At 45.8% G+C, this 17,326-nt stretch overlaps 1 protein-coding gene across 2 annotated transcripts; it reads left to right on the top strand.

Annotated features, from left to right (window-relative positions):
- The first annotated feature begins 2,832 nt into the window (after positions 1 to 2,832).
- Pcyox1 (prenylcysteine oxidase 1) lies at positions 2,833 to 15,172 on the top strand. 2 transcript variants are annotated; one of them, NM_145085.2, is made up of 6 exons: positions 2,833 to 2,984; positions 3,833 to 4,039; positions 5,349 to 5,523; positions 9,037 to 9,248; positions 9,554 to 9,703; positions 12,350 to 13,686. In NM_145085.2, the coding sequence occupies exons 1-6, from the start codon at positions 2,873 to 2,875 to the stop codon at positions 13,006 to 13,008; spliced, it is 1,515 nt and encodes a 504-aa protein (NP_659553.1). In that variant the 5' UTR covers positions 2,833 to 2,872; the 3' UTR covers positions 13,009 to 13,686. The 2 variants fall into 2 exon arrangements, with proteins under 2 accessions (NP_659553.1, XP_087512100.1); XM_087655974.1 differs by lacking the exon at positions 2,833 to 2,984 and adding an exon at positions 3,333 to 3,568 and having other exon boundaries at positions 12,350 to 15,172.
- The last annotated feature ends 2,154 nt before the right edge of the window (positions 15,173 to 17,326 follow it).

Here is a 17,326-nt window from a genome sequence, read left to right as displayed (position 1 = left end):
AAAGAAAAGAAAAGAAAAGAAAAAAAATCACAGGAGTAAAGTTCTCACAAATCCAAACTGTATATAATAAGCACAAGGAAAAGCAACGTGTGGCAAAAACTTTTTTCCATAGAGTCAAAGAAAGGCTAGTTTAAACATTTAATTCAATAACAAGCAATACTGAGTAATTGACACAAGCTCAATCCTATCTGCAACATCTGGGAAGAGCATGAACACACACTCTAAGAACAATTCCATGTTTTGAAGAAACTGAAGTCACAAGAAACTGTTTTCTTGGAGTGTTCTCTCTCATCTGCACTCAGAATTCTCCTCACACAAGACTCTATTCCTGGACTGTGTTCCAACAGACCAGGTTAGCTTCAAACTCAGATCTGCTTGTCTCTGTCTCCCAAGTGCTGGGACTAAAGGCATGAGCCACCATTGCCCTGACTAGCCAGCTTTTACCTTAGCTTTTGAGACAGGGTCTCCCACTAAACTGGGAGCTTGCCAATTAGGTTAGATTGCCTGGGCAGCAAGTCCTAGGGATCATCTTGACTCCTGGCATTGGGATCATGGTCACGTGCTTCCAAATCCAGATTTTTGTATGGGCTCTGAATCAGGTTCTCATGCTTGCAAACCTAGCATTTTACAGAGTGCACCATTTCCTCAGTACCCATTCTGTATACACACACGTGTGTGTGTGTGTGTGTGAATGTATGTGTTTGTGTATGTGTGTGAATGTATGTGTGTGTGGTGTGTGTGTGTAAATGTGTGTGTGAATGTATGTGTGTGTGTGAGTATGTGTGTGTGAATGTATGTGTTTGTATGTGTGTGAGTGTGTGTGTGTGAATGTATGTGTGTGTTTTGTGTATTTGTTTGTGTGTGTGAATGTGTTTGTGTGTGTGAATGTATGTGTTTGTGTGTGTGAGAATGTATGTGTGTGTATATGTGTGTATGTGTTTGTGTGTGTGTGTGAATGTATGTTTCTGTGTGTGTTATAGTTTGGCATCAGTTTAGGGGAGAGGAAAAATAATTTTTCTTCATTTTTTTATATTCCTTATTCAGGACAGACCCCTGTAACAAAACCACATCAACAAGAGAAAAATAACCCAAATACTGGCATAGCCCTTTAATCTCAGTACCCAGGAGATGAGAGGCAGACAGATCTCTTTGAGTTCAAGCCCAGTCAAGGCTACATAGTGAGACCCTGTCTCATTAAATAGGAGAAAACAAACAGAAAATTGAAAGATGCTCCCAGGAAATGAGTAACTGTCCAGATGCTGGCCTGGGATCTAGGATGTCTTCCAAGAATGGTCAGCTTTAGAGAAAGGGTACGGCATACGATGGTGAGGAAGAGTTTGAGTTCCTAGGGCTGGAAACCATCAGAAGGCAGATACACGGCAGGAGAGAGGCTCCAGGGTCAAGCTTGCTATGCGAATTTCTGGCTGATGAAAGTTTATCAAATCCCAGCACACAGGAGGTAGAAGGGATTACTTGAGATTCTGTTTTAAAAACAAAATCTGTTGAAAAACCAGGTCTCAGTTGGCTAGAAGTGGGAACACCTTGTTCTATAACATAGCGAAGCTCTTCCCATATCTGGAGGAGAAGCCTGGCTCTCTAGACTGCACAGGGCAGAGGAAAACAGGAGCTGGGAACAAAGAGATGACTGGTTTCTAAGTTACTTTCTTTGGGAAGGTTGAAGCATAAGGACATTGGTATCTGATCTGCTAAGGGAGGCATTGGCTCTTGTATCACCACCAGCTCCCTTTCCTATGAAGGTCAACCAGAAAATTTAGTTTCACCTCAGTAGCAAGTGACTTCTGATGCAGATTCCCCTTTGATTTGACAAACATTTCATCCATCCAGTTCAGGAGCTCAGGCCAAACCAATGACTTCCTAGGAATTTTACTTAAGATGTCTAAAATTGCCTTTGGTGATAAACCCACATTTCTCCAGGTAGAGAAGGGAAGAAAGAGCTCTTTGTCTTTGTGTGTAAGCTGATTTTAATTTATGTGTTTGTGTGTGTTCTGGTGCTCTGGAAGGTTAAAAGAGGGTGACCATTTCCCTGGCACTGTTGGGACAGGCAGTTGTAAGTCACAGAAACAGAACTCAGTAGCACTCTTAGCCACTGAGTCATCTCTCTAGTGTTTAAAATTTTTATTATGCTTACAAGTGTGCCAGAAGAAGGTCCCGTGGAATAAATAGCAGGAAGTGTTTTTAACCCCACTGAGCCACATCTCCAGCCCCACCCCCATCCCCATCCACACCTAGTGTTTGTTTTTAGGTAATTGGAGGTAGGTGGACAGCATTTCTTGTATTTGTGTCTTTTCAATTGTCTTCAACTTGGAAACAGACCTTATGTGAGAGGTCCCTTTGGGTGTTCTAATTTTATTCGTACGAACATGGGTCCCGGATTCTGCTCCCCTTACTTCACAATACCCCATCTTTCTTCTTTTTCTTATCACGCAGCTGAGTCCCTGGAACAAAGTCCTCATTTTAGAAATGTTTGCGGGCCCGTTTGCCTGGTTTAGACTGAGACTGGCCACGTGCATTCTCTGCAAGCACCCGATTTGGGGGACTGGAGAGGGCATTTGTGAAGAAGGGTGCATCTTCAGGAGAGGCGGGAAAGGAAAGCTGAGGTGAGCCTCAACCTGCGCCTTGGATGATGGCTTCTGGGACCAGAGTGGACCTCGTGGGATGGGGTGTGGGGTGGACACAGAGCGGCTCAGGGTTAGGTACACAAGGTCGGTGAGCCTGGAGAGCAAAGACACTGGGTGGGGCGGGTGGGCGTGCCCGTGAGCCCTGGGCGGGGCCTGGGCGGGGCAAACGCGCGCAGACGCATAGAGCAGGGTCTGCTGGCGGACCCGCGGTCAGTTTGCAGCTGCGGGAGGCCATGGGGCGCTTCGCCGCTACGCTGGTGGGCTCGCTGTTCGGTCTGGGGCTGCTGCTGTGTGGTCTAGGCAGGCTGGCGAGCGCCGAGCCCCGGGCCCCTCCGGAAAAGATCGGTAAGTGCGGGGGATGCAGAGGCGCGGAGATGCCTAGGTCGGTCTTCCCGCGACATGGTGGAGATGGGGTCCTGAGGACCCGGCCGTGTGTGCTCCCAAATATGGAGCAGTGCCGTGGGAGGCGTGTGCTAGTCAGGGACTCGGTATCCGTACAGCTCCAGCCTGGGAGGCCCTCGGCTCTAGGAGCTAGACGCCCTCGGGAGCCTGCTTCTAGCTGTCCCTGGAGCTGAGTCTGTCTGTCCGTAAGATTGACGCACGCAAACACTGCACAGGGACCAGTCTATCTCCCCCACCCCTAGGTCCCCTCCCCCGAGAAGTGCTGGGACCGCCTCTCGGCACCTGCGCTCTGCTTACAAGGCTGCAACTGCTGCAGCTAACCAGAGAACCGGGTCTCTTCGTGGCTTTGGTTGCCTCTGGTTTTCATTCCTGGTGTCTGTCCCCATCTGAAGCTGTGTCTTTCAGGATCGTTCACGGTGTTGGGGCCATAGACAAAGAACAAAGCTGAGCGAAGATGGCGGCTACTTTATTTAAAATGCGTGCAGGGGGGGCCCATTCATACTTCCCCAGGAATTGGGCACAGGAAGGTGGGTCTGTGGGTCCTCCACAAAGACCTGTGAAGATCTTTGGGCATCTTTTGACCTACTGTCAGTTTGTAACTTCATCTATAGCGCCTGCCTACATTCAGGGAGTGTGTCTTTAGAGAGAACCCTGCCCTCAGGTTCCCCCAAGTTGTTAGTTTTAGTCTTGAATAATGTCTATTACTGGTTAATGGCATTTCAAAAACAAAAGTCACACTGTGGCGAGAGGGGAAACAAATGGTTCCTCTTTTCCTCTTTCCCCTACTATAGCAATAGTTGGTGCTGGAATCGGTGGTACTTCCTCGGCCTATTATCTTCGGAAGAAATTTGGGAAGGACGTGAAGATTGATGTGTTTGAAAGAGAAGAAATCGGGGGCCGTTTGGCTACTTTGAAGGTGCAAGGTCATGACTACGAAGCAGGGGGTTCAGTCATTCACCCTCTAAATTTGCACATGAAGCGATTTGTCAAAGAGCTGGGTATGTGATTTCATAGCGCTAAGCAGCTTTTTGTGTGACTGGCCGTAGGTGTTTTCCTAACACAGAGAATTGATGTGTTTCTGCCATGTCTTCTACAGAGAAGTTGATGAAACGGTTTCTCTTGCTGTGGGGTTTAGCAGTTGGTCCCTGCTTACCTTTGAGCTACTCTCCTGTAATGAGACTCTAGCTATCTGTGTGGCATCAGCTCTCTGGAATTACAGCCATGGGGTGGAGTGAGGGTGGCTGTCGCTGTCAATTCTTTAAAAAAAATTTTTTTTTAATTTTAAAAAGTTATATTTTAAGCTGTTTATTTTGTATAACTGTGGGGTGGGGGTGTTGGTCTGAGTGCCACAGGGTGTATATGGAGGTCAGAGGGCAACTGATGCAGTCAGTTCTTCCCTTCCATCGTGTGGGTCTCAGGAATTGAACTCAGGTGGTCAGGCGTGGCAGCAATGCCATCTGGGGCTGAGCCATCTTGCTGGCTCCCTGTTGTTAGCTCTTAAAGCCTGGACTTTAGGTTAAGGAATCAGAGTGTTTTGAGCTAGCAGAGACCTTAACTTGTTCTGCTGCTGAAACTATGAGACCCGTGGGCTTCCAACACTTGGCTTGAAGTCATTCAAACAGGTTACAGAGACATGTACTCACAGGGACACATGACCCTGCCAGCAGAAAAGCGGGGCATGTTCTGGGGAAGTCTGGCAGGCCTCTGCAAGCCTTCTCTTAGGGAATATTGTGTAACTCTGGCCTTTTTCCATTTACCTGAGTTTCCCAGTTTTGCAAAGTAAGGTTTGAGTAGGAATGGGATGCATCTTACTTCTCAGTTGCCCTTCTCAACCCTAGCAGATGCTTCCTTCTCCGTGACTAAGACTAGTGGGTTTAATTTGGTCCGTGTACGTGATCTTCTGACCCGTCTCCTACAGTGTCAGATTGTAGGCTGAGCAGTCAGTACTGTGTCCACACTGTCCTAAAAATAGAACTCTAATGTGTCTCCTGAGACCTGGGAATGGGCCCTAAGTCCCTCAGTCCAGAAAGTCCTTGACAGGTCTCCCAAATTCCCTTTTCACTGGGCCAATGTATAAATCACTGGCATACTTGCCCTCTAGTTTTGTCTTGGTTTGTATCATTTTAAGATTTATTTTTTAAGTTATGTATCTATGGGGGGCAGGGAGAGGTATGCCCCTGCAAGAGTTACAGGTGGTCATGAGCTGCCTGACATGGGTGCTTGGAACTGAACCCAGGTCCTCTGCAAGAGCAGCAAGGGCTCTTAACTGCTGGGCCTTCTCTCAAGCCCCTTCCTCTGTTTTGGCAGGTCTCTCCAGTGTGCCCGCTTCAGGTGGCCTGGTGGGAGTGTACAATGGGAAGTCTCTGGTGTTTGAGGAGAGCAGCTGGTTTATAATCAACGTGATTAAGCTGGTGTGGCGCTATGGATTTCAGTCCCTGAGAATGCACATGTGGGTAGAAGACCTGCTCGACAAGTTCATGAGGTAACTCTCCAGCTTCTGTTGGGCCTGAGATCTGTCTGTCTGGGGAATGTTAGAATGTTGGTTTCTACCTAATCACCACCCGGTAAAGCAAAATGTTTCCGCAGAAAACATACAGAGATCATCACTCCATTCGGGAGCTGAACATGTTGTCTGTGTTTGCCTCTCCATTGTACTTTGCAAGGGCTGAGATGTGGCTCCATGGTAGAACGCTTGCCTGCCATGCCTGACCGCCTCATTTAAGGCGTTGACTTTGTCTAGAACCTAATAGTGTCTGGCCACACTAAAGAAACATTGGCAAAGCATGATCCGGAAGTTGAGTTTGAACCACCACAAAAAAGCGTGAGTTCTCATGGCAGTAGGCTCCCGAGCCAGTGCTGTGGCTGCTTTCTACACAAGTGGAAGATGGAGAGGTCCAGGTTTTAAGTGTGGAAGGCCACCCACCTAGAAAATGCTAAAGCTGGAGTTCCCACCCAGGCTGACTGGAGCCTCACTCTCATTGCCTGTCTCATGCTGGTGGACGAGATCCTGAGCACAAAAGCTTAGAGGAAATGTAAGCTGAGGTGAAGCTTGCCTTGGGGTTTTGGTGTGCATGCATTTCTCTGTATATGGATACACACATTTCCCTCTGTGTATATGTGTGCACACAGGAGTCAACATGCAATGTTTTCCTCTATCACTTCTCTACCTTCTGTGTGTGAGTGTGTGTGTCTGTGTGTGTGTGTGTGTCTCTCTCTGTGTGTGTGTGTGTGTGTGTGTGTGTATGCACACACACAAGGGATTGAACTTAGGTTCCCAGTCTTGCATAGCCAATACTGTTAGCCACTGAGCCATCTCCTAGAGTGAGGCCTTTTTGTAAAATTAAAGATTTTTTTTTTAATTTATGTGTATGTGTGTGAGCCCAGGTGTGTATATTTGCACAAGTATGTACAGGAGCCCCCAGAAGCCAGAAGAGATCATCAGATCACCTAGAACAGAAATTGTAGGCCTTGTGAATCTCAGGCTGGCCAGCCTCCTGAATGCTGGAGTTAAAGGCATGGGCTACCTGGTATAGCCAGTTTTGGTTTTTCTTTATAATTTTGAGAGATTTATTTATTTTGTGTGTATGAGTGGTTTGCCTGCATGTATGTATGTATGTATGTATGTATGTATGTATGTATGTGTATATATATACACACATCATGTGCATGACACCTTAGAGTTCAGAAGAGGGGGTGTGATCTTGTGGAGCTGGAGTTATGAATGGTTGTGAACCACCATGTAGGTACTGGGAACCAAACCCTGGTTCTCCGCAAGAGCAGCAAGTGCTCTAACCACTGAGCCATCTCTCCAGAGTTTTCGTTGTTGTTATTTAAATTTTGTTTACTTATTTTTTTTTTTTTTGGCCAGTTTTCTTTATCTGCAATTAGAACAAAGGTTTATCTCTGAATTTGAAGCTATCCTTGTGTATGTAGTGAGTTCCAGGCCAGCAAGGGCTACATAGTGAGACTTTAATAAAAAGAAGTCATTTCTCATGCTGGGTCTGGTAGCACTGGCCTGTAATCCTGGATACTAAGGATGCCATTGTAAAGTGATGTGGGCAGCATTGAGGCCAAGGTCAGCGTGGACAGCTAGAAACAGGCTGGGGAGTCAGGTGTGGCTAATGCCTGTAACCACAGGGCTTGGGCATGGAGGGAGGAGCATCATGAGTTCAAGGCTAGCCTCAGCTCACAGTGAGCTTGAGGTCTCTGTTAGCTGCTTGAGACTTTTTCAACACTCCCGATGAACCCCGTGTCAGGAGTTGAGGAGCTTGTCACGCTAGAGACACAACTGATCCCCAGTGCAACAAAAGTACTTTTTTGGGCTAGAGAGATGGCTCAGTGGTTAGGAGCACTGACTGGTCTTCCAGAGGTCCTGAGTTCAATTCCCATCAACCACATGGTGGCTCACAACCGTCTGTAATGAGATCTGATGCCCTCTTCTGGTGTGTCTGAAGACAGCTACAGTGTATATAATAAATCTTTTTTAAAAAGTACTTTTTCTTTTTTAACTTTTATTTTAGTATTATTGTTTGTTGTATTTGATGGGAATGTGGGTACACTTGTGCCCAGCATTCATGTGGAGACCAGAGGGCAGCTTTGGCGAGTCTGTTCTCGTTCCACAGTGGGCTTTGGGCCTTAAACTCATGCCATCAAGTTGTGAAGCAGAGCGCTTTTCACTTGCTGAGCATCTTGCCATCCCTGTTTCTTTCATGTCAGATTAAGTATTCTAGACTTGGGAGAAATACTGTTTTTGGTATTGATATTATAAGTAGAAAAAAAACCCAAAGATGAACTTTTTAGGGCTTGGGGGTAGTAAATAATTTTTATTTTAAAGAAATAAAACAGAGGCAGGTGGGTCAGTTATTCGTTCACTAGTCTGGGTGTGAACCCTGTCCTCTATAATGGAGCTGAGAATGGCCTGAGGAGGGACTTTAGGAAGATCTGCAAGCTTTCCTGCTGGTGGGAGAAGGCAGCTTTGTCACAGTTAACATGGAGGGTGATGTTTGGTAGTGGTAGGGATAGACGGAGAAGATTGAACCTGGTGCTGATGGAGTTCAAGAATGAAGAGTAAGAACTAGGCATATTCCTTGCATTAGCCCAGGCTGACCTTGAGCTTTCTGTGTAGCCGAGGGTGACCATAAACTTCTGACTGTCCTATGTGCACGTCCTCCGAGTGCTGGGATTACTGGTGTGCACTGCCGTGACCAGTTTTATGTAATGCTGGTCGGGGGAGGGAGGGTCAGTCCCAGGACTTTGTGTGAACTAGGTGGGTGCTCTGCCAGCTGAGCTATGTTCCCAAGACAAGCACGTCTCTTTGAAAATGTCCCACTGAGCATGCGTAAGAGCACAGATGTCTTGAGGTGGAAGGCAGGGAAGAGAGCAGAGGGCTGAGAATGATGAGATCGAGCTGTGCCTCACCTGACTGGTAGGAGCTCATCAGAAGGAAACATGGAAGTCAGTTCATGATTTAAAAACAATTGCGTGTGCTTAGTCTGTATGTAAATCCACGACCGCATGCATGCCTAGTGTCTGAAGAGGTCAGAAGGGGGGAAAAAGTTAGATGATTGTGAGCTGCCATGTGGGTGCTGGGAACAGAACCTAGTCCTAAATCAGGTGGTTGGTGGCGCAAACCTTTAATCCTAGCACTTGGGAGGCAGAGGCAGGAAGATCTAGTGTGAGGCTAGTGTAGTCTACAGATGTTCTAGAACATCCAGGGCTATACAGAGAAACTCTGTCTCCAAATGGAACAAAACCAGAACCCAAGCCCTCTGCAAGAGCAGTAAGTGCCATTCTTACTAAGTCCGAGCCGTATTTCTAGCCCTATAATAATGATAATGATAATAATAAATATTAATATTATAAGATAGAATTTCACTATGTATCCCAGGGAGGGTGTCCTACAATTTGCAAAGCCTGGTATCTGTTTCATTCTTCTGCTCTGTTTGCAGCTCCATGTCCTGAGTGCATTTAATGGCCCTTTCTCTTTTTTTGCAAGGATCTATCGTTACCAGTCCCATGACTATGCCTTCAGTAGCGTAGAAAAGTTGATGTACGCCATTGGAGGGGATGACTATGTCAGACTGCTCAACCAAACTCTCCGTGAAAACCTGAAGAAAGCAGGCTTCTCTGAGACGTTCCTCAATGAGATGATCGCTCCTGTCATGAAGGTCAATTTTGGCCAAAGCACTGACCTCAATGCTTTTGTGGGTAAGCCAGAATCGGAAGGAATCAGGGGTAACCATAGATAGCTAAGGGACCTAGTCACTGGTGGGGAGTCTGGTTTCTTAGTGTCATTTTTACTGGCACAGTTTATTTCTATCTGTGAGTTGTTAGCAGTAGAGGGTCCTGTGCTTCTGTTAGTTTCAGTGGCTTTCACGAGAGCAAGACCTTTTTCCCTGAGGGTCAACTGACAGTGTCTGGCAGCATTTGGGGCAGAATATCTAAGTGGTCAGGAGAGGGCGCCTTACCTGACCAAGGCAGAATTAAAGCATGTTTTTGCTCTCTCCTAACAGGTGCAGTATCAATGACTGCTGCTGATTCCAACCTTTGGGCAGTGGAAGGTGGTAATAAAGTTGTTTGCTCAGGGCTCCTTCAGGCCTCTAACAGCAATCTTATATCTGGCTCTGTAATGTCAATAGAGAAGACAAGGACCAAGCAGACAGGTGAGGCTGTCTTTGATTCTTCCATTATTCCTGCAAAGAAAATAATAGCTCAAAGAGGAAATATCACACGCAAACACACATGCTTTTTCCAAGACTTATTTCATGTGTATGGGTGTGTTTTATTATATGTATGTGTATACAATATATGTAAAGGCATGTAGTACCCCCAGAGGACAGAAGAGGGCATCAGATGCTTTGGAACTGAAGTTATAATGGTTATGAACCACCATATAGATGCTGGAAATCAAACTTAGGACCTCTGCTAGAACATCCAGTGCTCTTAACCACTGAGCCATCTCTCCACTCCCCACACCCCCACCTTACCCCCACCTTTTCTTTCTTTCTTTCTTTCTTTCTTTCTTTCTTTCTTTCTTTCTTTCTTCTTTCCTTCCTTCCTTTCTTTTTTTTTTTTTTTTTTTTCGGAGCTGGGGATCGAACCCAGGGCCTTGTGCTCCTTCCTTCCTTTCTTAAAGATTTATTTATTTCATGTATATGAGTACACAGTAGCTGTCTTCAGACACACCAGAAGAGGGCATCAGATCTCATTACAGATGGTTGTGAGCCACCATGTGGTTGCTGGGAATTGAACTCAGGACCCTGGAAGAGCAGTCAGTGCTCTTAACTGTTGAGCCATCTCTCCAGCACCCCCCCCCCCTTTTTTTTCTTAAAGATAGGGCTTTTATATCTAAAGTAGCTCTGGCTGTCCTGGAATTCACTATGTAGACCAGGTTGTCCTTGAACTCACAGAAATCCACCTGCCTCTGCTTCCCAAATGCTGGGATTAAAGTTGTTACCACCAAAATCAAACCAAACCCCAAAAACCTAGCTTTTTGCATGGATAATGGGGATTTGAACTCAAGTCCCACAATTCTATAACTTCTAATAGCTTCTATTCAGTAAGAACAAAACATGGGACATTACTTTGAGGATGAGGTTTTTTCCATATCCCATGAGCCATGGTCATGGCCGTTAGCACAGCTGGGAATATTTCTGCATGAGCAGTGTGGAGTTCCACTGTTCTGGAACTTTGTGAAAGATGCCAGGAGAAAAAGATTTTCTGGCTCAGTTCGTAAGAGCACTTGCTGCACAAACAAGAGGACCTGGGTTCAAATCTTTAGTACGTATGCTTAAAAAAGGGCTAGATGTCTCTTGGGTATGCCTGTAATCCCGGTACTGTAAAGAGTGTGGACAAATAATGCTGGGGCTTGCTGCTAACTACAGATTAATGAGAGACCCTGTCTCAAGGGAATAAGGCAAAAAGCAATAGAACAGGACATCCATGTGTTCCTCTAGCCTTTGTGTGCATACCCAGATGTATACACATACATACATAGGTGTGCTCAACACACACACACACACACACACACATCATAGGCTGGGTGTGTATCTTAGATGGTAGAACACTTTCCTAGCATGCATGAATGCATGAAGCCATGGGTTTGATCTTCAGCACCACAGAAATTAGGTGATGGTACAGACCTTATAATCCCAGTCCTCCAGAAATGTAGGCAGGAGAATCAGAAGTGGAAAGTTATCTTTGGCAATGGAGAGAGTCTGAAGGCAACCTGAGCAACATAAGACAACTGTCTCGGGCTGGAGAGGTGGCTCAGCGGTTAAGAGCACCCGACTGCTCTTCCAGAGGTCATGAGTTCAATTCCCAGCAACCACATGGTGGCTCACAACCATCTGTAAAGAGATCCGATGCCCTCTTCTGGTGTGTCTGAAGACAGCTACAGTGTACTTATATATAATAAATGAATAAATCTTAAAAAAAAAAAAATAAGACAACTGTCTCAAAAACACAAGCAGGGTGGGGAAGCTGAGCGCCTTTTCGGTAAAGTGCTCGAAGCGTGGGAACTTGACTTTGGTGCTGACACCCCTGTTTACAAAGCAGGGCATTTTGGCAAGTGCTTGTAATTGCGGTGCTGGGGGGAGTAGAGGCAGGGGAATCCTTGGGGCTCACTGATAACCTTCTTAGCCTAATTAGTAAGCTATAGTCAGTGATAAACAAGATGGGAGGTTGGAGAGATGACTCAGTGGTTAAGAGCACTTGTTGAAAAAACCTAAGTTCAGTTTTCAGGACCCTCCTGGCAGCTCCCAGTGCCCTGTAACTTCAGTTCCAGAGGATCTGACACTCTTCTGGCCTCCACAGGCAACGGGCATATACTTGGTACTACAGAGACATACATGTGGGCAAACATTCCTACACATAAAATAACAACAATAACAACAACAATGATAATAATAATACAAATCCTTATTTATATGAGTACACACTGTAGCTGTCCTCAGACACACCAGAAGAGGGCATCTGATCCCATCACAGATGGTTGTGAGCCACCATGTGGGTGCTGGGAGTTGAACTCAGGACCTCGGGAAGAGCAAACAGCACTCTTAACTGCTGAGCCATCTCTCCAGACCAAATAAATAAATCTTTAAAAAAAAGAAGAGAGAGAGAAAGACAGAACCCAAGATGGACAACTCCTGGGGGCGTTGACACTTGAGGCTAGCCTCTGGCCTCCAAATACAAACACACACTTGTACACGTACACAAAGAAAACCAAAAATGCTACAGAATTATTTGTAGGAGGCCTGAAATTGAGTGTGAGAAGCACTAAGAAACCCCTTCTTTTTCATGCCCTCTAGGAACCCCCCCGAAGATGTATGAAGTGGTTTATAAAACAGGATCTGAGATCCATTCTGACTTCTATGACATTGTCCTTGTGGCTGCCCCATTGAATCGGAAGATGTCCAACATAACCTTCCGAAATTTTGATCCCCCCATCGAGGAATTCAATGACCCATATCAACAGCTCGTGACAACTCTCATCAAAGGAGAGCTCAATTCTACCCTCTTCAGCTCCAGGCACAAGGATCAGTTCGGCCTGTCTGCGATTCTTGTCACTGATGACTCAGATATGTTTATCAACAGCCTGTCCATTGTGGCCTCTGTAAGTCATAAGGAGGGTCCCCCACCGGCAGTGGATGGCATGCATGTGTGGAAGACCTTCTCCAAGGACATTCTCACCAAAGAACAAATCTCAAAGCTCTTCCTGTCCTACGATTATGCTGTGCGGAAGCCGTGGCTGTCCTACCCTTACTACAATCCTCCTCAGAAGTGTCCCTCCATTATCCTCCATGACCGGCTCTATTACCTCAATGGCATCGAGTTTGCTGCCAGCTGCATGGAGATGAGTGCCATCGCTGGCTACAACGCAGCGCTCCTTGCCTACCACCGTTGGAACGGCAATGAGGACATGATCGATCAGGACGACCTGTATGAAAAGCTTAAGACAGAACTGTAATTGAGCACTGCCCCTCCCCAGAGCACCCTGCTCTCCAAGGATTGAGTCAACAAAGTCTTCCCCAGCACCTCTCTTGTGGGTCGTGAAGCGTCCCTGTTCCTCGGAGAACTCGATGTTCTGTCAGAATGTCTTCGCGCTTTGGTTTTGGGGGAGGTGCAGGATTGAACCTGAGGCCCTGTGCATGCTGGGCAAGCGCTCTGCTACTGAGCTGAGCTACACACCTCGCCCTCATCCATGGTTTTGTTTTTGGTTTTTTTTTTTTTCAGACTGGGTCTCACTAAGTTGTCCAGGTGGAATCCTCCCGCCTCAGCCTCCAAAGGGCCTGGAATTACAGGCCCTCCATATTAGGCCTGGTTGTTAACCATTTGAAGAAACATTTGAGTGTTTCCCAGGCTTGTCCAGTTTTAAGAGTCATCTGGAACTTGATAGACTTGTCAGCCTGGGTTTGCTTAGGTTGTAATCTTTCTCTCTCTTCTTCTTCGGGGGCAGTTAACAACTAGGTCTTAGTCTGCACCCTAGGCTGGAACTCATTATTAAGCCCAGGTTGGTCTTTAAATCACAGCAATCCTCCTGTCTCAACCTCCTATGGGCTGGATACAGGTGTTTCCCAGTTCCTGGAAGTTTACACTTTTTTGATGTAAATGTTCTCAAGCCTAAAGTCAGACTTTAAGAATGTGACTTTTTGATTGCTTCTGTCTTGGTTTTATCAGGGATAGACTCAGAGATAGAGACAGAGATATCCTGTGGTTGGGAACCAAATATGAGCTATTAAGTCCAAGAAACTGGCATTGTAATACGAGGCCCTCATAGGAGGAAGTCTGTGTCTTTTCACACTAAACCCAGGACCCTGAGTATATCAGACAAAAGCTCTACCACTGAGCTACATTGCCAGCCCCAGGAGTTCCAGGACCGACATCCAGAGAATGGGATTTCCGAGGTTGAGGATGGTGTCTCGGCTCTATAGCTTTGTCAAATTCAAGTTCCTCAAATGCAGCCAAGGGTGAGCAAGTCCTGGGTGACAGGGTTAAACCATCTCTAGAGAGCTTCGAGTGCCTTAAAAGTGCTAAGCAACACAAATCATGACCACAGCAGACTCGTGCCAGAGGTGACTGACTGGCTGCTCAGTGGTTACTCAGCTGTGGTCTCCATGGGAATGAGCACTAGAACAGAAGCAGCCTGAGTGAGGCCAGAGCAGTAGGCCTTAGAACCAGGTCTTCATGGCCACTTGAGTTCAGAGGGAGTCGTACCAGACGCTGGGCATGTGCAGTGAGGGGCCTTTGCTGCAATCTTAAGACAGTGGCTCTCAGTGGTGCTGCACATTCGAATCAGGTTTCTCATATGTAGACAAGCTCAAGAAAGCTAATGTTTCTTCCACTGTTCAGAGGTCACCAGTGACTGTCATAGCCACTAGTATTAAGAGAAAAAAAGTAATTTTGCCTGCTTTGGTGGTACATGCCTGTTCTCTGTATTTTTGTGACAAAACAAGAAGGTCAAGAGTTCAAGACCAGCCTGGGCTGTGGCAACAGCCTATCTCAAGGAATAAAAACCAACTCTCTTCACCAGATTATAACATTGCTTCAATAAAGTGGTCTTAAAAAACCCCGGTTCTGGGTTGGGGATTTAGCTCAGTGGTAGAGCGCTTGCCTAGCAAGCAAAAGGCCCTGGGTTCAGTCCCCAGCTCCAAAAAAAGGAAAAAAGAAAAAAAAAAAAAAAAACCCGGTTCTTAAAAATTATTTTTCCCTGCTATAACTGTGGGGATTAATGTGTGGAGAAAGCAGCCATGATATATTTGATATAGTGACAAATTAAATCCATAGTTTAATCAAAAGGTTGGCTTTTTTTCTAGTTCATTCAGAGACATTTGTATTTTTTTTCCTGTAGTGGTGTCAATGAATGTGGTTTGTCAAAAATATAACACTTGTGGATTTGGTACAGTGGCTGTTCATGTGAGGGGTGTATGTTTCATGACCCCCAGTGGGCACCTCGAACTGGGAAGCAGTGAGCCCCACAATGTTCTATTTTCCACGTGTACAATAGACCTGTGATAAAGTCTTAATTTATAAATTTGGCACAGTAAGAGACTAACAACAATAATTATAAAGTAATTATAAAATAGAAGAATTGTAACAAATTGCGATGGGAGTCGATTAAAATTTACAACTTATCTCTGGTCTTTTATTTTGGCGGGGCCTCTCGCTGCATAGCGTTGGCTGGCCTCAAAGTCATAGAGTCAGCCTGCTCGGCCTTCTGTGTTCTGGGATTAAATGTTATGTGTCCTCACACCCACCAGCTCTTCCTGGTATTTTCCACTGAGCACTTTCTGCTCAGCAAAAAGCAGCCACACCTCTGGGAGGGCTGCTCAGATGCAGCAACACACTAGATAACTGAATTTCTAATATTCGTGGACTTGATTTGCAATGGGATATATTTAGGCTTGTAATTGAAAAGTTTGCTGGGGGGGCCTGAGAGTTGTCTCAGGGGTTTAGAGCTGCAGGCAAAGTACACGTTCGTGTAAATTTAAAAAATTAAGAAAACTCTTTAGCCAGGTGTGGTACCTTTAAACCCAGCGCTTGGGAGACAGAGACAGACAAATCTCTTAAATTCAGGTAATTCAGAGTCACGTGGATCTCTGTGAGTACAAGGCTAGCCAGGACAACACACGGAGACCTTGTCTAAAATAATAATAGTAGTAGTAATAATAAATAAATAAGTACTTTAAGTGTGAGCCCCTGTTTCAAAAAATAAAAAATCCTATCTATCTCAGACCAAAAAAAGTAACCTACTGAGCATGCTCATAGTTGAACGAGGAAAGATGGTGAAGATTGACAGCCTCCCTTCCAATAAGCACAGCTTGTGTTGTAAAGACCAGGCTAGGAAAATTCCCAGGGAGGTCTCAGTACAGAGGCTGGGTGGAAGATCGCTGATTGGTGTCATGGTGTCAGCCTGCAGTCGGGAGTATAGGAGTGGGTCGTGAGGGCTCAGAGAGAGACTGATCCCCTTTGGGCTGTTTACTCCAACCTCTACAGTAGCTTGGCAATTGGAGCTCAGGTTTGTAAGTTTGTGGACTTGGGTCCAGCTTGTTCGCTAAGGGACCCTGACTTGCCTGTTCTACCTGGAGCTACCGGGATAAGCCAAAGGTGTGGGAATGAAGGCACTGGCGAGAGGCAGAGAAGAGTTAAAATACACTTCAAGAGGAGGTAGAAATACCGGGGAAATTCACAAGTTAGCCCTCAGGAGGAAGGGGAGTTCTCTTAGAACAGTTTGGTGGTTTTTGTCTTTCTTAAAAATGTTTACTTATTATTTTACGTGTATATGTTTTTGTCTGCTCCATGTGGGTCCTGCTGCCTGCTCCCCACAGAGGTGGGAAAAGGGCATCCGGTCACCTGGAACTTGAGTTATACGTGATTGTGAGCCACCATCGTCGTGCTGGGAACCAAACCTGAATCCTCTGGAGGAGCAGCCATGCTCTTTACCACTGAGCCATCTCTCCAAGCTCTTTTTATCTTTTTCACCACACCTTACCTTCAGTATTGGGGTTCAGGAATCACCACTCAGCCAAACAAACGCTGATCTCAGGTAAGCAAGAAGAGCTTACTGAACACACACCATAATACTGGACATCCAGGAGCACAGAAAGGACTGCAGGGGGCCTAATTACAGTAAAGTCTGTCTCAGGGCAGGCTTTTTATAGGAAAAACCAGGTTCAGAAGTTTAAAGGGCAAGGGGAGAAGCAGCTGACTTACAGTATTATCAGCTAAACTTTAAGCTGATTGGTTCTGAGTAAGGTAAGGGGGTTGGTGGATGGGTGGGGAACAGGGAACTTCAGAACATTGAGATAACAGCATGAGTATTACAGTCATAATTTTGAGGCTTATTAAGAGCATTCTTCAATGTCAGCCACGAACACCACAGTGAGCTCACACATAGTAGGTGCAGGGAGGGCTCTGACTCTAGCCATTTTAGACATAACAGTTCCTACTGACCTTTGATTTGGTGGGTCCTATGTAAAGCTCTGTGGAATTTCTTAAGATTAGCAAACCTCATACAGAACACTGAGAACATACAGAACAAAACAGGTATGTGGTCAGCATGTCCTTGAGCCGTCACTTCTCTGTGTCAGTGACTGACAGGCATGTTACAGCAGCAATATGAAATAACTGACAGGCGTGGAACAAAATGGCTACAGATATTTTAGGGGGGTCAGCCCATAACAAGCCCATATCAGGTCTTTTTTTGAGCTTGTCCATGTAGGGAACTTGGCACAGACAGAGCAGTCTTCTGCCAGAACCAAGCAGGAGCCTCTTGTAACTCTGTAAGT

This window comes from Rattus norvegicus, chromosome 4, assembly GCF_021556685.1.
Source record: "Rattus norvegicus strain SHRSP/BbbUtx chromosome 4, alternate assembly SHRSP_T2T, whole genome shotgun sequence".
Classification (NCBI taxonomy): domain Eukaryota; kingdom Metazoa; phylum Chordata; class Mammalia; order Rodentia; family Muridae; genus Rattus; species Rattus norvegicus.
Note: the sequence above shows the minus strand (reverse complement) of the source record. Positions and strands in the feature narration are given on the sequence as shown.